Raw genomic sequence first — 19216 nt, forward strand, 5'->3', positions numbered from 1 at the left:
TGTGAAAGGGCTCACGTCACGTCAAGGCGGTGCCGAGAAAGCCCCACAGACAGATTTAGGCAAGATTTTTGAAAAGCACCGTTTTTAGAATTATCACGTTTGACAAGCTCAATACGGTCTAAAGTTCAATTTGGCCGCCTAGTACAACGAATTTTTCGGCGATGGCTGAGTCAGTCACTTTTCGTAACCGGCAGCCGGCCCTGCATTAGTGAATTTCGGCACATGCTACGATAAATGGTTCGACATCACGTGGATCTCTTCAAAGCTTCTATTTGAAAAAATTGACGAAAAACACACAAAAAGAAGTTTCATAAACATACGCCGTTCACGAAAAATAACGGGCTTTGCATACACTGGTAACCCCCTGGGATGTGAAGATTTGACGCCAAAATGCGCCAGTTATACGCGAAGTACATGCAGGAACATAACATAGCCATAGCTGGCAGGCAACCAAAAAAAAAAAAAAAAAGGTAGCATACATAAGGCCGTTTCAACACCACCCCTCCAAGAAACCGAACCTTATACCATGAGCAACCCGTACTACAATGGTGGCGGCCACAACGCCAGTCTGTACGAAATGACCAGCATGAAATACAGCAACGGCGGGTCTGCCGGAGAAGACGACTTCGTGGCCTTCATGAATGAGATTCAAGATATTCACACCCAGCTAGACAACTACTCCAACTTGGTGGACTTGATCTCGAACAAGCAAAGAAACTACATCCAGGAGTTGGACTTGAACGATGAAGACACGGAATATTCGTCGAAGCAGATTGACGCGTTGGTTCTGGAAGCGCTGAGTTTGCAGTCTGAGTTGAAGCTGAGAATCAAGAATGTCCAGACCCAGGCGGCCCAGCTGAGAAACCCCCAGAAGATCGACCAGGCGGAAGCCGCCAGAAACAAGTTCTTGGAGTATATCCAGAGATACCGTTTGACTGAATCCAACAACAGAGAGCAGACCAAGGCTCAGCTGGCCAGACAGTACCAGATCATCAACCCCAACGCTACCGCAGAGGAGGTGGAGGCTGCCGTGGAGGACGGCACGCCCAACCAGCAGATTTTCCAGCAGGCGTTGATGCAGTCGAACCGTAGAGGTGAGGCCAGAACCGTGCTCAATGAGGTGCAAGTTCGTCACCGTGAGTTGCTCAAGTTGGAAAAGACGATGGCTGAGTTGACTCAGCTTTTCCATGACATGGAGGAGCTTGTAATTGAGCAGGACCAGCCAATCCAGCAGATTGAGGAGCAGGTTGACACGGCCCAGCACGACATTGAGCAGGGTGTGGGTCACACGCAGAAGGCGGTGTTTTCGGCCAAGGCTATGAGAAAGAAGAAGTGGTGGTGTTTCATCATTCTTCTTATTGTGGTGATTGTTTTGGCATTGGTGTTGGGTATCCACTTTGGTACCAAGTAATGAGGCCAGACGGCTGCTTCAGGTCGCCCTGGCACTAATCCACCGGTGGAGCATCTTAGAGTATAAAAGCCAGGGCCATGACCTCGCGTGCATCAGCAAGTCGACTGGGCGTGTTGTAATACATATGTGCAAAGTTAAATTTCCTAATGTGATTCTACTAATCGTGGGCGCATATCAAGTGTAGCCTCGAGCGTGCACTTCAAGAACAGATCGCAAACCATCAACCGATCGAGAGAAATGCTTATTTTGGCATCATCAAAGGCATTGAAGATCTGTGACATAGGTGGTGCCGAGTAAGGCTTGTATACGACGCTACTAGTGCAAGTAAACCTGACGTTCTTCGCTGAGGCGGAACAAGACTTGTGCATTGAACTTGGCACCGTAGAAGCAGATTGTATTAAATAATCGGCCAATGTCTTGAAAGTAAGTGCTAGGAAAAGAGGGCTGGTTTGAGCATCTCCAGGAAAATCTCATTGGTCGTAAAGTGAAGAGACCTCGTTTAAATAAACTTCAGCGATCGGCCAGATCTACTTACCACACCCTATTTGAAAAATTCTCTAATAACGGCCCGTCAGCCTCACGCAACGTCAACCAGGAGTCAAGCAATTTAAAGCTGCAATTAGGTTGACTCTAACTTAGAAGAGGTCATGAAAAAACCGTTACGCCGCTCGAGCATGCATACCGAGTGGCACAAGGTCCATTGAACAGTAAAATTTGGAAAATGAAAAAAACACAGCCGTTCTGTGAATTTGGTAATCCAAATTGTAATTTGTCCCAAATGACATTCACAATTGGTTGTCCCGAACCTGAATTCCAGGGCCCAGTTCGCTATCTTTGGCTTTTTCCAACTTCTCAAACGCCGTGGCCGGAATACAGTACCAGACGCCGACGAAAATTACCGACCGGAGAGGCTCTGCGGAAGCCCTCGGCGCCACCGCGGCTTAATATATATGATTCACAAAAAGCAAGATTCACCACGGTGATCTCCGAGAACTGTGGGGAACTTTTATATTAAAAAGGCTGCTATCTTGCTTGCTCACATAAGCAGAGATAAGGACGCTCGAATTGGAATAAGGCGGATTCGCTAGGTAAGGCCTCGTGCATATAAGAGACGACCGTATGCATCTCTTATAGTTAGTGTCGCTCAGCGCCATGTAGTCTGCAGTACCTGCGTCGGCTCAGGCAATGAGATCGATGCAATTAGGCAAAGCAAAAAAAGAAATTGCCCTCTACGCGGTTTCTTATCAGGACCATAAAACTTTGCAATAGCAGCATTCCGTGCTTATAAGAAAAGGCGAGCAGCACAGACTTTTGAGTCACTTTTCACTCATTGCCATCAAAGTCATCTGAGTCTACCAGGACACAAAGTCACCTCTTTGTATCTACATTTTTCGCCTCATCGCTCATAATGTCGGACCAGGAAAAAACAATAGGCGATTCCATAGAGAAGAAGATCTCTGCCAATTCGTTTGAAAAGTCGTTGGAAGAGTCCGGCCACGCCGAGACCTCGGAAACTTCTGTCAACATCTTCGACAGATGGGCCGCTAAGCTCAATGCCGAGACCAAGGGTGTGGACTTGGTGCTTGATGATGAAAAGACAGACAGTTCCATCTGGAATGCTGCTTCCATGTGGTTGTCCGCCAACTTGGTCATTGCCACCTTCTCCTTGGGTGCTCTTGGTGTCACTGTGTTTGGTCTTTCGTTTTTCCAGTGTATCATGGTGATCATCTTCTTCTCCTTCTTGGGAGCAAGTACAGTGGCCTTTTTCTCCATTTTCGGTTGCCGTTTGGGTCTCCGTCAGATGATTGTGTCCAAGTACCTCCTAGGAAACTACGGTATGAGAATTTTTGCATTTATCAACATGATTGCTTGCGTGGGTTGGGGTGCTGTGAACATCATGGCCTCTGCTCAGTTGCTCAACATCGTCAACAACGGTGCCCTCCCACCATGGGCCGGCTGTTTGATTTTGGTGGTTTGTACCGTCCTCGTCACTTTCTTTGGCTACCACGTCATCCACATGTACGAGAGATGGTCGTGGATTCCAAACATGGCTATCTTCATTGCCATCATCTGCCGTATGTCTATGGCTGGCACTTTCACTTGGGGCGAAACCAAGGGCGGCGAGACCACCGCTGGTAATGTCTTGTCCTTCGGTGGTACTGTTTTTGGTTACGCTACTGGCTGGACCACTTACGCCTCCGACTACACTGTCTACCAGCCTCGTAACGCCAGCTCATTCCGTATCTTCTTCGGTATTTTGGCCGGTCTTCTCTTACCATTGGTTTTCACCTTGATTTTGGGTGCTGCTTGTGCCACCGGTACATTGACTAATGACAACTGGCAGCAGCTTTACCAGGAGAAAGCCGTTGGTGGTCTTGTTTACGCAATTCTTGTCCAGGACTCCCTTCACGGATTTGGCCAGTTCTTGTGTGTGCTTTTGGCTCTTTCCACTGTCGCCAACAACATTCCAAACATGTACTCTATTGCTATGAGTGCCCAGGCCTTCTCTTCGTACTTGAAGAAGGTGCCTCGTGTCTTGTGGACGATTTGCGGTAACTTCGTCACCTTGGCCATTTGCATTCCAGCTTACTACCATTTTGAGTCTGTCATGGAGAACTTCATGAACTTGATTGGTTACTACTTGGCTATCTACGAGTCCATGTGCCTTTCTCAACATCTTATATGGAACAGAGGTCGTTGGTCTGCTTACGACTATGAGAACTACATGGACAAGCGCTCTTACCCTGTTGGAATTGCAGGTATCTTCGGCTTTTGCTGCGGTGTTGCCGGTGTTGTTCTCGGTATGAACCAACAATGGTACAGTGGTGTGATTGCCACACAGATAGGTGAGAGAGGAGGTGACATTGGTTTCGAATTGGGAGCCGGTTTCGCTTTTGTTGGGTTCAACTTGATGAGACCACTTGAGATCAAGTATTTGGGAAGGTAATTGATGAGGCATGATGATAGAGATTGTATAATAGAGACGTTGCATATGAACCTTGGTACGCTGTAGTTAATTGTCTATAATTCTCTATGTTCGTTAGTATCAAACCAATGTGACTTTGCCCTGATAGTCTCTGACAGCCCACCTAGCTATTAGGGAGCATTTTGAAGCCATGAATGCAAGTAAAGCAGCGAAAACAAATGGCATTCCTGGGAACCCATGCCTAATGCCGCTCTTGTATAACGCTGTTCCGACCATAGGTGTAAGAAGGTTGAATATTCCCAGGGCCAATGAAACTGCACCGTAGAATTCACCTACTTTGGCAGAAGGAAAGAATTTGGAAGGAACGGATGCTGCAACTGGGCCAGAAATGGCGCCCAAGGTGTTGATGATCGAGAACACCACAAATGAGGTGCCGCTGGAGGAGAATGCAACGCCAATCTGGGCAAAAAACATGGTGATCAAGCACGCATACATCAACAGAAAGTCCAATGAATCAAAGGTATCGGCCTTTGGCGTAAGACGCTTGATCTTGGGAAGGGCAAACTTGTAAAGAAATGGCAACAACGCTCCCACACCTGCAATATTCACCACAGATTTAGCCACCTGGTAGTTAGAAATGGTGATGGAATCCCACTTGTACTTGAAAATGCAATATTGTAGTTCAATGAGGATTGTCAGCATCATGAACACGGACATCAAAATCTCCCCTATCGATAGACAGATGATACATTTTCGTATTTGAGAAAATCTATCGGCATTGTCCACTGTTTTGAGTTCAGGGGAAATGTGAGCATGCGGAGAGGTCTGAAGTAAGTCTTGACCACTTCGAAAATCCTCGATTTGATTGAAGCCACCTTGGCTCTGTTGATTTGTAGAGCATCGGTCATGGACCTTGACTTCATCATCGACTTGCGAGATCTCAGCTCTGGTAAAAAGAAAATGGAGAAGACCAGAGCCAACGTAAGCACCACCAAGGCAAGTTTGAGAGGTATAAGTTCTCGAGAGGGGATGATGTTTGTCGAATCTGAGTTTGTGTCAGCTGAGCTGCCGTTTTCGTTGGCTCTGGACAATGCATAAGACGATAACAGAGGCCCGACGATTTGGCCCAAGGATAATGCAACAAGCGTGCAACTCATTCCGATCACTCGGTTAGTAGGACGAGTAACATCGGTGATGTATGCTCTGAAAAGTGCCAGCAAAGCCACCACACCACCAGAACAAGACGTTATGGCGGTCACAAGCCACATGAAGAGCATGGGGAACCCGTCAGTGGTTGTGATGAGGAAGTAATTGGCGTACGAGCTGATGCACAGCATAATGACGAAAAATGCAAGGAACGGTTTTCTTCCGAACGAATCGGAAAGGGTACTTATGTAAGCACCTGTAGCCAAAGAGACGATCGAGCTGATTACCAGGCTCCACATGAGGTAGGTGGATACGATTTCCTGGGTATGGACTGAATCACACTGCAGTTCTTCTGAAGCAGCTCCATCTTTGATGAGCGCCTGGCAGGCTAACTTATAGTAGATCACCTCCATTGAAGGCGCCGATATGGTCATGGCGATTCCAACGAAAAACAACACACAAGCGATCCGGCCTAGTGGAGCTGCCCATATTGGTAGGTTATCGATATAGGAGAGCCATTCCTCATCCGAGTCGTCTGGATCTGAAGTTTCAAAGTCCGTTGGGGGACTCACGGAATGCAGGTTATCTCCAGAAAGTTCAAACGACTCTTCAAATGGGTCGTTATCGGTTTCGGGAACCCAGTGAACTTGCGATGATCTTGCAGAGTCTTATCAGTAGTGGGATCGGCATGGGGCGATTTGGATAAAAAAGCGGCTGAGTCCTCGCCGTCGGAGCCTAGATCGGCTAGTTCGTGATCCATCTTCAAAAAGAGAAACTATCTCTTACTTGAGAGAATGTCCGCTAATGCTAGCGTTAGGATATCTGTCCGCCTAGCGCCGTTTATAGCCGCTTCCGAATGCACACCAGGTGCTGAGAGCGCTCTGTATGCAGCGCGATAGGAATACAAGTAGCGGGACTAACTTTAGCACCGGAGCACAGAGGCGGTGTAATTATTATTTTTATAAATCGTGACAATTGGATTTAATAGGAAGTGGAGTGGCGCGGGCCTATTTAAGCGAATCAATTTTTTAAACTTCCTACCGAGGCTTTTGAAGTGTTGTCTCCATTACCTTTGAGAATAAATAGGTGTTTTTGCATGAACATTGTGTAATTGTACAAGCTGTCAATCGAACACTAGAGTAAGCACTTGGGTGCATGTTATCTTGAACACAAAGCCAGTCGCATAATGTCACTTCCACATGGTCAAGGCCAAATAAATGGCTTACTTGACCTACTCTAGAGTCGTTTGACAGTACTAATTAAGGCTGCACCGGCCGATACCTTATTACGGAGACGCAATATTGACACTCAACACGCGAATCATACTTAGATTGAGACAGAGAAGTTCTTCAGTCATCAACAGAACATTTAGCTTCTATTAAGGCAGCGACATGGCTACCACACTTTCACGAGAAGGTTTTCGCAGCCATTATGTCGCGTAAGTAAGACATTCATATTGGAGAAGAATCACCCACTAGTTATCTCCAATGTATTTTGCTAATACTTAAGCGGAAAGAGAAACCAAGGATGATTGGGACCACCAGTGATGGGATAGTAATCTAGCGATCTGGACGAAGAAAGTGTTCATAGCTCATATGCGAATCAGGTGTAATTCACTTGCTGCAAGAAGTGATCACTGTTTAAGCTGAGATGTACTAATTGAAATAAGATGCATATGTTGACCTACCTATCGATATTCAAATAGTTGCCATACCAGCTTCTCTAGGCCATTTAACCCATAGTGGCAGTGTTGAAATGAAGCCAATTGTGAGTCGAATACACATAAAAAAATTGTTATGGATTAGAACATAAAAATCAACTGACGACAAATGAAGTGAAATATTTTATTCGGCAGTAAATTTGCTAAGTCAATCGACTTCAATACTATGCTTTCACTGTAACCTGTGTAGAGAGCCCCTCTAGTAAAGCTACTACACGCGCATCCAGATATTCACCATAACCGTACTTCACATCCTGAAGCTATGAATATTGACGATTTAAAGCCATTCACTCTTGGCTACGATCCAAGACTTCTCGTTTCGGTGACATTTGTCGCTGTCTCGATTGCCATCTTGTTGATGCAGATATTCCCGCAATTCCGCCTCCTACTCAAATATGGCAAAACGGCACAGCAGAAGCAGGTTACTCCTGATACTCCGTTGGCCAAATTCGTCGAGAAGGTACTGACTCTTCAAGTACCAAAGTCCTGGTTTGCACATTACTACGTGTTTTACCTGATTCTTCAGTGGTCGCAAGGTGCATATATCTGGCTGCAAAATCCAACAGTCTCCAAGTACACCGTGATCTGGGCACTATTGACACTCCAGGCAACAAGAAGAATGATTGAGAGCTACACGTTGACCAAATGGAGCTCGAAGCTGAAGATGCACTACACGCATTACATGGCGGGTCTTTTATACTACCTCGGGTTTCTTCCAACTGCTTTTTAGGTTTGCTCGAGGGAGGTGAGCCAATTGAGTGGAGCTGGAAATACCACTTGCTTATCACCATTTTTATTCTCTTTTCCGTCGACCAGTTCAAAAACCACCAGCACTTGGCCTCCTTGGTCAAGTACTCAGTCCCCACATTCAACTTCTTCAAGATTGTGGCATGTGCACATTACTTCGACGAGGTCATTATCTACCTTGTTGTTATATTTGTTTCCTTCGTTCAGAAGCCCTATACGATTCCCGACTGGAACTTCATTGGTACCTGGATTTTCGTCATTACCAACCTCAGTGTATCTGCGCACGGTACCAGATTGTACTACAAGGAGAAGTTCGACAAGTACGACGTCAAGTACGCCATAATCCCATACATTTTATGATTATTTATGACCACAAAGAAAATATGCAGCCAAACTATCCATTTCTTGTAAACCACGGAATACACGTGACCGCATCAGATGTACCCCGGAGTTACGTCCTCGTACCGAACAAATTCCGATAATATGGCACCTCCAAAGTTAGAGTGTCCAGTCCATATCGGCCTACGAACCGACGGGCAAAGTATCGTCAAAGGTGCACCTGGCGTTCCCCACTCCATTGTATGTACTTATTTAAGCTTTACTGAAGATTTATACTAACAGATCAGCCGAGGATAGAGACCACCATAGAAATACGATGTTCAAAATCCAAGCACTTCACCTGCCGACTGATTGGAGTTGAGCTTCGAACAGAGCAAAAAGCCGTCATTTCTTCGAAATTGGGCTCCAATGAACCTATGAAAGAATACATGCTCTGTAAAGATCCGATGGTCTATGCTCCTCCAATGGGAGAATTCTACCAGAAACTAATAGCCTTGGACGTTCCCCTCCTTATACCGATACCCAGAACAATAACGTCAAGTGGGTTCTTTCCATCATGGAACGCTTCAACCGTTCATTACCTATGTGTCCGCTTCACAGGTGGAACCTCACCACACACCGAGTTTTCATTCGAAGAGAAATTCGCCATCCCTATAAAATTATACGATACGCTTCCTTTGTATCGTCAGTTTAATGAGCCTTTAGTGGAACAGCGGCCCACCTCAGATAACCAGGTCTTGGTGGATCTCGAACTACCGATCAGCTCAGTAGGTCCGCTGGATCCATTCCATCTACGAGTCAAAATTGGCGCCAATCCCCTACACAATAAAAGGAAGAGGAACCTTCGACTAAAGCTGGTGACCATGCAAATCAAAGAGTACATGCAAGGCTTTGATTCGGGTCTTCCAGTAAAGAGAGAAATCAAGTTGCGCAGTGACACTGATGAATGCGATAAACCTATCACTTCAGACGGCACGACGCATATTTTTGAGTTTCCTTTTCCATATGACAATGACTTCGTGCATCATTTCTCTCTTTCTGATGCACAGATTATTAACGAGGAACTCTCGGTCAAGTTTCCCAGCGCTACATTCAACAAAAATAGAAATCTACCCAAAGCGGCCGAAGGCATTCCAGTGACACATACTCAGGGATTCACAACCCTGGGAAGACTCTTCTCCATTCGCTATGAGATAATTGTGAAGGTGAAAATCAGTCATGGAAAAGACACCGTTGTCACGCTTCCTTTGACGGTCTCTCCCTTTGACCGAGACAGCTGCGAGTATTTGCTCAGCTGGATCAAAGGGGAGTGCCTTCTAGCTCGCGATCGCTTCACTAAAGAGACAGTAAACCGTGTTGCAGCCACCTTTAAAGACGAAGAGGTGCACATGCTTCTCCAACGCTTCTGTCCACCACCCGTCGTTTACAGAGTCAACAAGGCCGATTGGGAAGCTCTTGGCTATACAGTGGACAATTACGGCCAACTGATAATTAAGTGCATCGAGTAAATAATACAAAATAGACACTTCTTTGCATCCTACTCTCACCAAATCCGTTGATTTTCCTGCACCACACTAACACACGACATATACCACCATGTCTGGTCTTCCTGCCTACGCCCCTACGGCTAATACCTCGTACCAACCGGCAAATAATCCAAATGTTAATTTCCACCAGGAGTTCTCAAGAACTTCTTTGCTTACCACCACGGTACACAAGTCAGTCTATGAATCGCTATGTGAGATCTACTCTATAGCAACGGTAATGGAGATGATTGAGAACTCCTTCTTGAAGGACTACATCACTGATAAGGAGAAGTATACGTCTACGGTAATGCGTATGATTAACCAGTATCAGATGCTCGTCAAGGGATTCGGTAAGACTCCAACTCACAAACAGGTTCTCGCTGAGATTCTACCTGGTATTGATGACACACACTCCAATCTTTTACAACTAATGCAGCAAGCTTTCAGAATGCACGTCCCACTAGCAGTGGAGAGACTTACATCTGGCGTTCCAGCAACCATACAGCATTTTCACACCGTGGTGGAGAGTTCATCCGAACCAAAGGAGGAATCTACAGCCCAAGGACTGGCATCAGCGCTGGCGCTGGCAAGACTTGTGGCAGAGGCTACAGGCAGTTTCATCACACTCATGGATGCATTGAAGCTTAATTACAAGACTAAGTCCCAGCTTCACCCGCTTTTAAGTGATCTAGTCGTCAGCTTGAACGACTTGGTGCTGCGGGAAAACGACGCATCTAAGCCAATCGATTTTCCTGGGAAATCGAAGCTCGTTGGCTGGCTTATCAAGCTCAACAACTTGGGAGACGACGAAGAGTTGGCCCAGCATGATATAGACCAGTTCTTGGACGAGCTCGACGAGGCGTACAAAGGCTTCTTCAACTCTCTAGAATAAATTCCATCAAACGATAGACTCAATATGTTCTGCGTAGTCCAACACGTTACTGATTATGGAGGAGTTGTCGGCAGTGAAGGCGCCCTGAGACTTCTTAGTGTTGAAGTAGATGACACCGTTCTTGAACTCCCAGTCTTCAACCTCGAGATCCTGCTTCAAAGCTTCCTCAAACGCCTTGTCGGACTGCTCTTGTGGGAAGTACAACAAAGTTCTGCAGTTTGAGACGGGAATGGAGTCGTTGGTCTTCTCGATCGACTTAGCAATCTCAAATCTCAACGTGTTGATCAAGGTTTGCGTAAATAGGTGAAACTCCTTTGAAGGCAATGAAGACTCGTTCTGGAGCAACTTCCAGATCTTGATATAGTTACCTTCCATCAAGTTTCTTTCTAAGTCGATTGGGTAGTTCAAGTATTTGTCCTTCTCGACATTGTATGAGGGGCTGTTGTAAATGGTTTCTAACTCCACGTGGAACTTGCTTATAAGGCCCTGAGAAAGCAAGTATAACAAGTACAATGCAATAATCTTGGTTGCGTCGGTGTTGGTTTCTAATTTGCCGTGCAACTTGGAAGATGTGTAGAAAGGACGCAAGGAGGCGAAGAAGTTCTCAAAGCCAGCGTAGTCGTGAGTCAACAAAGACAGCAAAGCGCCAATTTCAAGAATTCTCTCAGAGATCTTCAAATCGTTGAGCTGGTCCTTCGTTTGCGAATTGGAGGGCACCGGAACAAGCAAGTTGTGCTTGATCAATTCCATTTTGAGTGGAGGAAGGAGGCGCTGGCACTCAGAGTATTTGTCATGGTCGTATAATTGATACAACTCACCAGCGAGTTTGGAAAGGGCCATTGTGTGTTTTGATGTGGATGTGGATTGGTTGTTAGTACGATTCAAGTCGAGATATCAATGTGCGCCACTGGTCGTGCAGACACCGCACAGGCATAGGCCTACTTTCTAGAACCCCCAAGAACATTAATATAGATGATTGTTTTTAAAAATTAATGAAGTTCAAATTAAAATTCCTTTTAACTTTTATATTTCGAAAGAATTATTGATGTTTTTATGAAAGTAAAATCATCAATTGCTGGGTGCTAAAGGTCTAATAGTCAGGTAAGTGTGCCTATTGGAATGTGAAATAGATTACTTCTTAATTTCTGCTTTCTGGTTGAACGTTTATTCAACCTTGTAAGCAATGGTACTTCTCGAAGTTGACCTGGAAACTCAAAATCGTCTACTCGCATAGTTTGTAGTCTTGCGACAATTATTGCAATTACCGAGAGATCTTGAAAATGTAAACGTATCGAAGAAGTGAATATTTTTGATGCTTGATCTCTTATTTCAAATGTCACAAAAAGACTTCATCAATATCGAAATAAAACCAATTATCAGTCGTTATTTCGATTACTGTTAACACAAGCATGCTACCGCTTTGAGATACGGGGATTGCCAGATAGCACTGGTTGCAGCAACAAATTCGATGAGAGACTAATACTTGTCATCCTTTCTTCAAAGACGTTAAAAAATTACATTTACTACGAAGCTTGATAATAGATGGTCGTAGTCAAGCAACCACGGCCGTCTTGATGCATACCCGTACTAAGACATCAATTGTCCCCGTATCCAATTCAAAAATGTCACCCCTATTTTCATGAAATGACAAATTCTCATCTTTCCACACCCACTCCAGCTTCTTCCATTCCATCTGCCCAAATGCCACAACCAACTGTCTCACTTGCAGCCCGGTACCGGTCTATCACCGTCTCGCGATACCTACTCCGAAATTCGCAGCCAACGTCAAAAACACACTTCAACACACTTCAACCAAAATCGACCTCGTCCATCTCAAACAGAGTCAATTTGAAACCATCACAGTCAGCGGCTGCACAAAATAAGCTGACCGAGCCACCATACTACAGCAGATGCACAACGCAAGGTGCTGACTCATAGCAATCCGAGGGTAGCATCTCGACAAGTGCAGCTTAAGTAGGAGCGACATCACGTGCCACATCTCATCTACCCCGGAACTGGGATGATTCATTGAAAAATTCCACGAAAACTAAAACACCTTCAACAAGCTACATGTGTGGAATCTACGCTGCGTACAGACAGCCCGAAATCGAGAAGTTCAAGGGTGTTGCCCTCAAGAACACGAAAAAAATTAGACACAGAGGCCCAGACTGGTCTGGCAACGTCACCGCCAACAACACCATCTTGTGTCATGAGAGATTGGCCATTGTTGGTTTGGACTCCGGTGCCCAGCCCATCGTGTCCAAGGACGGCCGTTACTCCCTTGCCGTCAACGGTGAGATCTACAACCACATCCAGTTGAGAGAGCAGTTCCCCGACTACCCTTACAAGTCTCACTCTGACTGTGAGCCCATCATTCCAGCCGTCCAGAAGTACGACATCGATGCTCCTAAGCACTTGGACGGTTTTTTCGCCTGGGTCTTGTACGACAAGCAGGAGGACCGTATCTTGGCTGCCAGAGACCCCATTGGTATCACCACCTTGTACATGGGTAAGTCTTCCAAAAACCCACAGGGCCGTTACTTTGCCTCTGAGTTGAAGTGTCTTGTTGACGAGTGTGACGAAATCACTGCCTTCCCTCCAGGCCACGTTTACGACTCCAAGACCGACCAAATCACCCGTTACTTCACCCCTACGTGGTGGGACGGTGCTCAGGTTCCTGAGAAGCGTGTGGACTACAAGGAGGTCAGAGAGACGTTGGAGTTGGCTGTCAGAAAGAGACTTATGGCCGAGGTGCCTTACGGTGTCTTGTTGTCTGGTGGCCTTGACTCCTCCTTGATTGCCTCCATCGCTGCCAGAGAGGCCCAGAAGGCTGCTGCTGCTCTTCCGAAGGACGGTATTGATGCCAACAAGGAGCTTTCTGGTGTGGATGCCGATGGTTCCTTGCACTCTCTTGGATTCACTCGTTTGCACTCTTTTGCCATTGGCCTCCCTGGTGCTCCAGACTTGATCGCTGCTGAAAAGGTGGCCCACTTCATCGGTACCATCCACCACTCTCACACCTTCACCTTGGAGGAAGGTTTGGACTCCTTGAACGACGTCATCTACCACTTGGAGACTTACGACGTGACCACCATCCGTGCCTCCACCCCTATGTACCTTTTGTCCAGAAAGATCAAGGCCCAGGGTGTCAAGATGGTGCTTTCTGGTGAGGGTTCCGACGAGATCTTCGGCGGTTACTTGTACTTCGCCAACGCTCCTTCTGCCAAGGAGTTCCACGAGGAGTGTGTCAAGAGAGTCAAGAACTTGCACTACGCTGACTGCCTCAGAGCCAACAAGTCCACCATGGCCTGGGGTCTTGAGGCTAGAGTGCCATTCTTGGACAAGCAGTTCTTGGACGTGTGCATGAACGTCAACCCAGAGGACAAGTTGATCGACCCTAAGCTGGGCAAGATCGAAAAGTACATCTTGAGAAAGGCCTTCGACACTTCTGACGAGCCTGACGTCAAGCCATACTTGCCCGAGGAGATTTTGTGGAGACAGAAGGAGCAGTTCTCTGACGGTGTCGGTTACTCTTGGATCGACGGTTTGAAGGATGCTGCCGAGGCTGCTGTTACTGACGAGCAGCTTGCTAACCCTAAGCCTGAATGGGGTGACGACATTCCAACCACCAAGGAGGCCTACTGGTACCGTTGCAAGTTTGACGAGGTTTTCCACGGTTCCAAGGCTGCTGGTTCTACTGTCATGAGATGGGTGCCTAAGGCTGAATGGGGCTGTCACGCTGACCCATCTGGAAGATACGCTTCTACTCACGACCACAAGCTCGCTTAAACCAGCGGTGCATTCCATATTCGGTTACATAGACATTGTTTATTGAAAAATTATGATAGTACGTAGATTGGGAAGATTGTACAAAGAAGGTAGATTAGAAGTCGTGTTCGGTCAACCACTGCTTGACACGATCTTGGTCTTTCTTGAACCAGGCGGCGTTGATCCTGATGTAGTCCAACACCTGCGACAAGGATCTCTCGAATCCGTTGACGTCCTTGTCCTTGAAGAAGTTCTCGACGTCTTCTGCCATGGCTTCCAGCTGGTAGTTGCCTAACGTGAAACGAATGAAACGGTCCAACACAACCATGTTCGTGGACATCAACTTGTAGATCGTGTTGTAGTTGTCCTTGATGAAGTCCCACAAAATGTCTCTCACAGCAGTGTTCTTGGAAAGGTTGCCAGCCAAAAAGTGGGCGTCCATAACAGGCACAACATTAATGTCGATAAGCGTGGCAATAATCTTCTTAGCAAGCTCCTTGCTGGAGATGTTACCCAACGCACTCAAGGCAACTTCTCTAGAATCCAAAGCGGATGGGTTAATCACCTCGTCCAAAACCACCTTCACATCGTCTTCAGTAACGTCCGGCGACGAGAGGACAGAAGAGAAGGTGAAGTATCTCAAAGCGGGATCAATGGTCTTAGACTGTTTCCAGCTTCCGAAATACGAGTGCGCTAGCTGCTTCACCTCAGGAACTTGGTAGGTTGCAGCACTGTTCAAGATGTGCGCCTTGAGTTTAGTCTTGAGGACGTCATTGGCATCAACTTCCTCGCTGAGCAACTTGATAGCCAACTTCGAGTAGACCAGGCGGATGAAATGAGTGATTCTTTCGCTGAGGTCCTTGTCCTCACCGCTGAAGGTCGTCTTCAAAGCAGACAAGCGGGAACAAAGCTCCAACCAGGCAACGTACAGCTCTCCGATCAAGTCTTCGTCAAGAACGATAGACTTCACGAGGTTGAGGAACGTAATGGTGTCTGTCTTCTCGTCACCTGAAATGGCGATCGAGGCAACGTCAGCAATAACACCCACCTTGTCCTTGGAGGAGAATTTCTTGAAGTAAGGCAAAATGTGATTCGAAAGAATTTCTTGCGAATAGTCCACTCTCACTACTGTCTGCGAATCCTGATTGAGCTTGAAAAAGCCGTCCAAGTTGAAGTTCTTGACTGTAGTTTCTTTTTGGTCGATAGAGTCCCGGCCCAACAGCTCCACGTTGTCGCCATCAGCGTTGAGTGGCACCCACCAGATGGTCTCGTCGTCCTCGGGCTTCACGCCGCCTCCGTTCAAGAATCTAGTCTGTTTGAGGACGAGGTCTCCATTTTCATGAGTAACTTGGATCACAGGGAAACCAATCTTGGTGATCCAGGACTCCATCATTTCACCAACCGGTTGGCCAGAGGTTTCGGAGAGAGATTTCCAAAGAGCTAGCGAGGTGGCATTTCCGTACTTGTTGACGTTCAAATAGTGGGCAACACCCTTGAGGAAAGTACCAGTTCCCAAATATGCTGAAAGCATAAGAATCGTGGATGCACCCTTCAAGTAGGAAATTTGGTCAAAAAGCTGGTCAATTTCAGAGGCATTGACCACCGGAACCTTAATGGGGTGAGAGTTTCTCAAACCGTCCAACTTAAGAGCAGTCTGCAACGAGGTAGAGACAAAAGCACTGAAGATATCCCATTCAGGGAACAAATAGTCAACAGCAGCGTAGCCCACCCAGGTAGCAAAACCTTCGTTAAGCCAAAGCTCGTCCCACCATTGCATAGTCACCAAGTTACCGAACCACTGGTGAGCAATTTCGTGAGCCACAACGTAGGCCACCTTCTGCTTGTATTCCGGATCAGAAGTAGAAGGGTTGTACAAAAGAGCAGTAGATCTGTAAGTGATCAAACCCCAGTTCTCCATGGCGTTATGCGAGAAAGCATGCACTGCCAAAAGGTCCAACTTGGGCAAAGGGTACTTGTGTTCGAAGATTTTCGAGAAGTAATCCACAATTTTTGGGGCCAAAGAAAGAGCAAATTCAGCGTCCTTTGAGTAGCCGTTCGTGGTGTAGATTCTCACAGGCAATGGCTTGTCGTTGTAGTACTTCTCTTCAGTGAAGCCCTCGATGAACTCAAATTCACCCAAGGCCCAGGCCAAGAGGTATGTCGACATGACCGGGGTTTTCTGGAAAGAGGTGATTTTCTGGTCACCCTTTTCCTGGACCTTTTCCACAGGGGTGTTACCCAAAACGGTGTAGGCGTTATCAGAGGTGATGTTCACCACGAAGGTGGCCTTCAAAGCAGGCTCGTCCATACAAGGAAACGTTCTTCTAGCATCGGTAGCTTCGAATTGCGTCAGAATCATGTACTTGGTCTGGCCATTGTCCTTGTAGGAGGACTTGTACATACCAGCCATGTTAGACTGAATAACACCCTTGAAGCCAACGGAAACCTGGACCGTGGAGCTTTCTGGAACCACCTTCTCCGCAAGCTTGATAACAAAATATTCTTTTTTTGGGAAGCGGTCGGACACGGTAGCATCAATCACGCGGTCACCGACGCTAGCCTTGATATCGCCGATCTCCAAGTCTCGGTAATGCAAGTGCAACTCATCCGTCTCCTCCACAATGTCCAAGTCGATTACCACTTCGCCATTGTAGGAGTCAGATTCCAAGTCGAGGTCAAACACAGACACATCGTAGTGTCTGGGCTTCAAATGAGGGGGAGTGCCTCGTAATAGAGTTTGGAGGACATGGTTAGTTGAGATAAGTTTTGTGCGAATTGAGAAGTGGAGGTGGAATGGGTGCAAATTTCAGAGCCGGAGGGGAATAACGTTAGGAGCCAAGAACAGAGAAAACTGTGAGGCGCTTTTACGAATTGAGAGAATTTGGTTATAACTTTTTGAAAATTCTGATCTAGACAGAAATTGACGGTACAGTGGAAGGCAGGTGGCTGGTGAGTGGAAGGCTCGGTAATGGGCGGTGAGGCGCTGCTGACATCAACGTGGTTCGGAATTCCAGAAATTTTGGGGAGATGGCCTTAGGGGTGAATTTTTCGGTTAGATTTTGTGATTATTGGCCCATTGAGTCTACGGAGGCCGTGTGGGCTCTAGTATAGTATCTGAAGGTTATGCTCTATAGTGGACCAGCAATGATGGTGCTATGGGACAAGGAAGTGACAATTGTTTGAAGATGAAGGCTCGGGTTTTTTTCCCACCAGTTAAATCGATGAAAACCACAATCAAAATTTGAATTGCTTTTTCGTTATTTAGGTTCCACTCTGGCTTTCCCATTACCCACTACAACTTGTTAGGATGGTCGGATGAACCTAACAACCACACCTTCAATACCTTTTCATTCATTCCAGACGCTTGCGCCATATATTTTCACTATCCTTTTGCTCAAAACTAAATCTTCTAAAATTTTTTCCATATCTTCTGCTGCCTCTCCTAATAGGCCTGTGGCTTCTCATTACTGGAGCTCTCAGAGTTGTCCAAGTAGGGCTTCTCTCCAATACAGGTGACTCTGAAATGGTGTCTAGCAGTAGTCTCGTGCTGCAAGAAATCGTTACAGTGAGAGTGCATCAAGATTCTGTTGTCCCACAAAATCACAGACCGGGAGTCAGTACCCTTGTGGGCAGCTCTGACCTGAATCTCTGGGTTGTTGTTGACATGGTCCTCGAGGAAGTTGAGGATGGCGTCAGACTCAGTCTGCTTCAAGCCCTTGACTTTCTGAACAAAAATTCTGGAGAAGAACAAACTCTTTTCACCAGTCACTGGGTGGGTTCTCACTAATGGATGTTCTGTGAAATAGTCGGCCTTGATTCTGGCCACCTGGTTACGAAGAGCAGCAAACTTGTTCTGACCATAGTTGGAATGGATCACCGTGAGACCCTCCAAAAACTTTTGCATTGGTGGAGACAAACGCTTGTAGGCTTCTCTTCCATCAAGGAAAAGAGTATCACCACCGCTCTCTGGGGCTTCCAAAGCAACAAAGATGGAAAAAGACGATGGGTATTCTTCAAAAGAAACATCTGAGTGCCATGCAATGGTGCTGGTGGTGTGCCTGAACTGCTCGTTGTATCTGGAACCATCACCAGCTTTTCTGAAAGTCACAAACAATTCGGGGTGCTTCTCGGTCGAGTAGGCAACAGGATGGATGTGCAATGGGCCAAAGTATTTGCCAAAGTTCACGGCAAATTCAGGACCCTTGTCACGGAAGTCCTGGTTACGGAAGATAGCCAAACCTCTGGTTTCAAGGAACAATGCCAAATCGTTCTTTCCCTGGTCGTCGAGCTCACTGAGCTGGATTCCGTCAATTTCAGTCCCCAAGTTTGGCGACAAGTCGAATTTCTTATGGGCCTTGTTGAACAAGCTCTTGAACTCCGGGTCGCCTAGGTGACCTTTATCGTTTTTGGCACCATCTGGGTTTTTTTGGTTGTTGTAAGCCTTGGAATCAGCTGGAGTGGCAGAAACCAAGTACTCAGGGTATAAAAGCTTCGAACGTTCACTGACGGTTTCTTTAGCATCGGTGATTTTTCCAGCCTTGATGCTCTCTTTAAGTTCAGCGTAGTGCTGAGGGTTGTCGAGTTCAGAGAAGAAGACCTTGTATCCGGGGGCCATGATGAATGCTAAAGACTAGATTGGCGTCAATTTTTAAGAAAACAGCAAAACTTATATAAGCTTTTCATTGTATGAGGAAGATGTGGCTCTCGATTTGCAATAACTGTGGCGCCTAGACGGCGCAAG

General features: G+C 46.5%; 9 protein-coding genes across 9 annotated transcripts; 6 read left to right on the top strand and 3 right to left on the bottom strand. All coding sequences in view use genetic code 12, as the record gives it.

The window, feature by feature from the left end:
• Nucleotides 1-526: 526 nt before the first annotated feature.
• On the top strand, nucleotides 527-1411 carry SSO2 (syntaxin; the record flags this gene model as incomplete). The annotated part of the gene is made up of 1 exon (XM_025483266.1): nucleotides 527-1411. One exon carries the CDS (start codon nucleotides 527-529, stop codon nucleotides 1409-1411), a length of 885 nt encoding a protein of 294 aa, XP_025337479.1.
• Nucleotides 1412-2819: 1408 nt separating this feature from the next.
• Nucleotides 2820-4358, top strand: FCY21 (purine-cytosine permease; the record flags this gene model as incomplete). Its single annotated transcript, XM_025483267.1, has 1 exon — nucleotides 2820-4358. The coding sequence occupies one exon, from the start codon at nucleotides 2820-2822 to the stop codon at nucleotides 4356-4358; it is 1539 nt and encodes a 512-aa protein (XP_025337480.1).
• A 99-nt stretch (nucleotides 4359-4457) lies between these two features.
• Nucleotides 4458-5917, bottom strand: CXQ87_004835 (uncharacterized protein; the record flags this gene model as incomplete). The annotated part of the gene is made up of 2 exons (XM_025483268.1): nucleotides 4458-5162; nucleotides 5213-5917. 2 exons carry the CDS (start codon nucleotides 5915-5917, stop codon nucleotides 4458-4460), a joined length of 1410 nt encoding a protein of 469 aa, XP_025337481.1.
• A 1548-nt stretch (nucleotides 5918-7465) lies between these two features.
• DFG10 (putative polyprenol reductase) lies at nucleotides 7466-8310 on the top strand (the record flags this gene model as incomplete). The annotated part of the gene is made up of 2 exons (XM_025483269.1): nucleotides 7466-7892; nucleotides 7934-8310. The coding sequence occupies 2 exons, from the start codon at nucleotides 7466-7468 to the stop codon at nucleotides 8308-8310; spliced, it is 804 nt and encodes a 267-aa protein (XP_025337482.1).
• A 443-nt stretch (nucleotides 8311-8753) lies between these two features.
• On the top strand, nucleotides 8754-9797 carry CXQ87_004837 (uncharacterized protein; the record flags this gene model as incomplete). Its single annotated transcript, XM_025483270.1, has 1 exon — nucleotides 8754-9797. The coding sequence occupies one exon, from the start codon at nucleotides 8754-8756 to the stop codon at nucleotides 9795-9797; it is 1044 nt and encodes a 347-aa protein (XP_025337483.1).
• An 88-nt stretch (nucleotides 9798-9885) lies between these two features.
• On the top strand, nucleotides 9886-10707 carry VPS28 (ESCRT-I subunit protein; the record flags this gene model as incomplete). Its single annotated transcript, XM_025483271.1, has 1 exon — nucleotides 9886-10707. One exon carries the CDS (start codon nucleotides 9886-9888, stop codon nucleotides 10705-10707), a length of 822 nt encoding a protein of 273 aa, XP_025337484.1.
• Nucleotides 10708-10753: 46 nt separating this feature from the next.
• Nucleotides 10754-11547, bottom strand: CXQ87_004839 (proteasome regulatory particle lid subunit; the record flags this gene model as incomplete). The annotated part of the gene is made up of 2 exons (XM_025483272.1): nucleotides 10754-10756; nucleotides 10822-11547. 2 exons carry the CDS (start codon nucleotides 11545-11547, stop codon nucleotides 10754-10756), a joined length of 729 nt encoding a protein of 242 aa, XP_025337485.1.
• Nucleotides 11548-12777: 1230 nt separating this feature from the next.
• On the top strand, nucleotides 12778-14496 carry ASN1 (asparagine synthase (glutamine-hydrolyzing) 2; the record flags this gene model as incomplete). The annotated part of the gene is made up of 1 exon (XM_025483273.1): nucleotides 12778-14496. One exon carries the CDS (start codon nucleotides 12778-12780, stop codon nucleotides 14494-14496), a length of 1719 nt encoding a protein of 572 aa, XP_025337486.1.
• A 94-nt stretch (nucleotides 14497-14590) lies between these two features.
• On the bottom strand, nucleotides 14591-19090 carry CXQ87_004841 (uncharacterized protein; the record flags this gene model as incomplete). Its single annotated transcript, XM_025483274.1, has 2 exons — nucleotides 14591-17199; nucleotides 17944-19090. 2 exons carry the CDS (start codon nucleotides 19088-19090, stop codon nucleotides 14591-14593), a joined length of 3756 nt encoding a protein of 1251 aa, XP_025337487.1.
• Nucleotides 19091-19216: the final 126 nt, after the last annotated feature.

Source organism: Candidozyma duobushaemuli, assembly GCF_002926085.2.
Source record: "Candidozyma duobushaemuli strain B09383 chromosome Unknown F_B09383, whole genome shotgun sequence".
In the NCBI taxonomy this organism is placed as follows: domain Eukaryota; kingdom Fungi; phylum Ascomycota; class Pichiomycetes; order Serinales; family Metschnikowiaceae; genus Candidozyma; species Candidozyma duobushaemuli.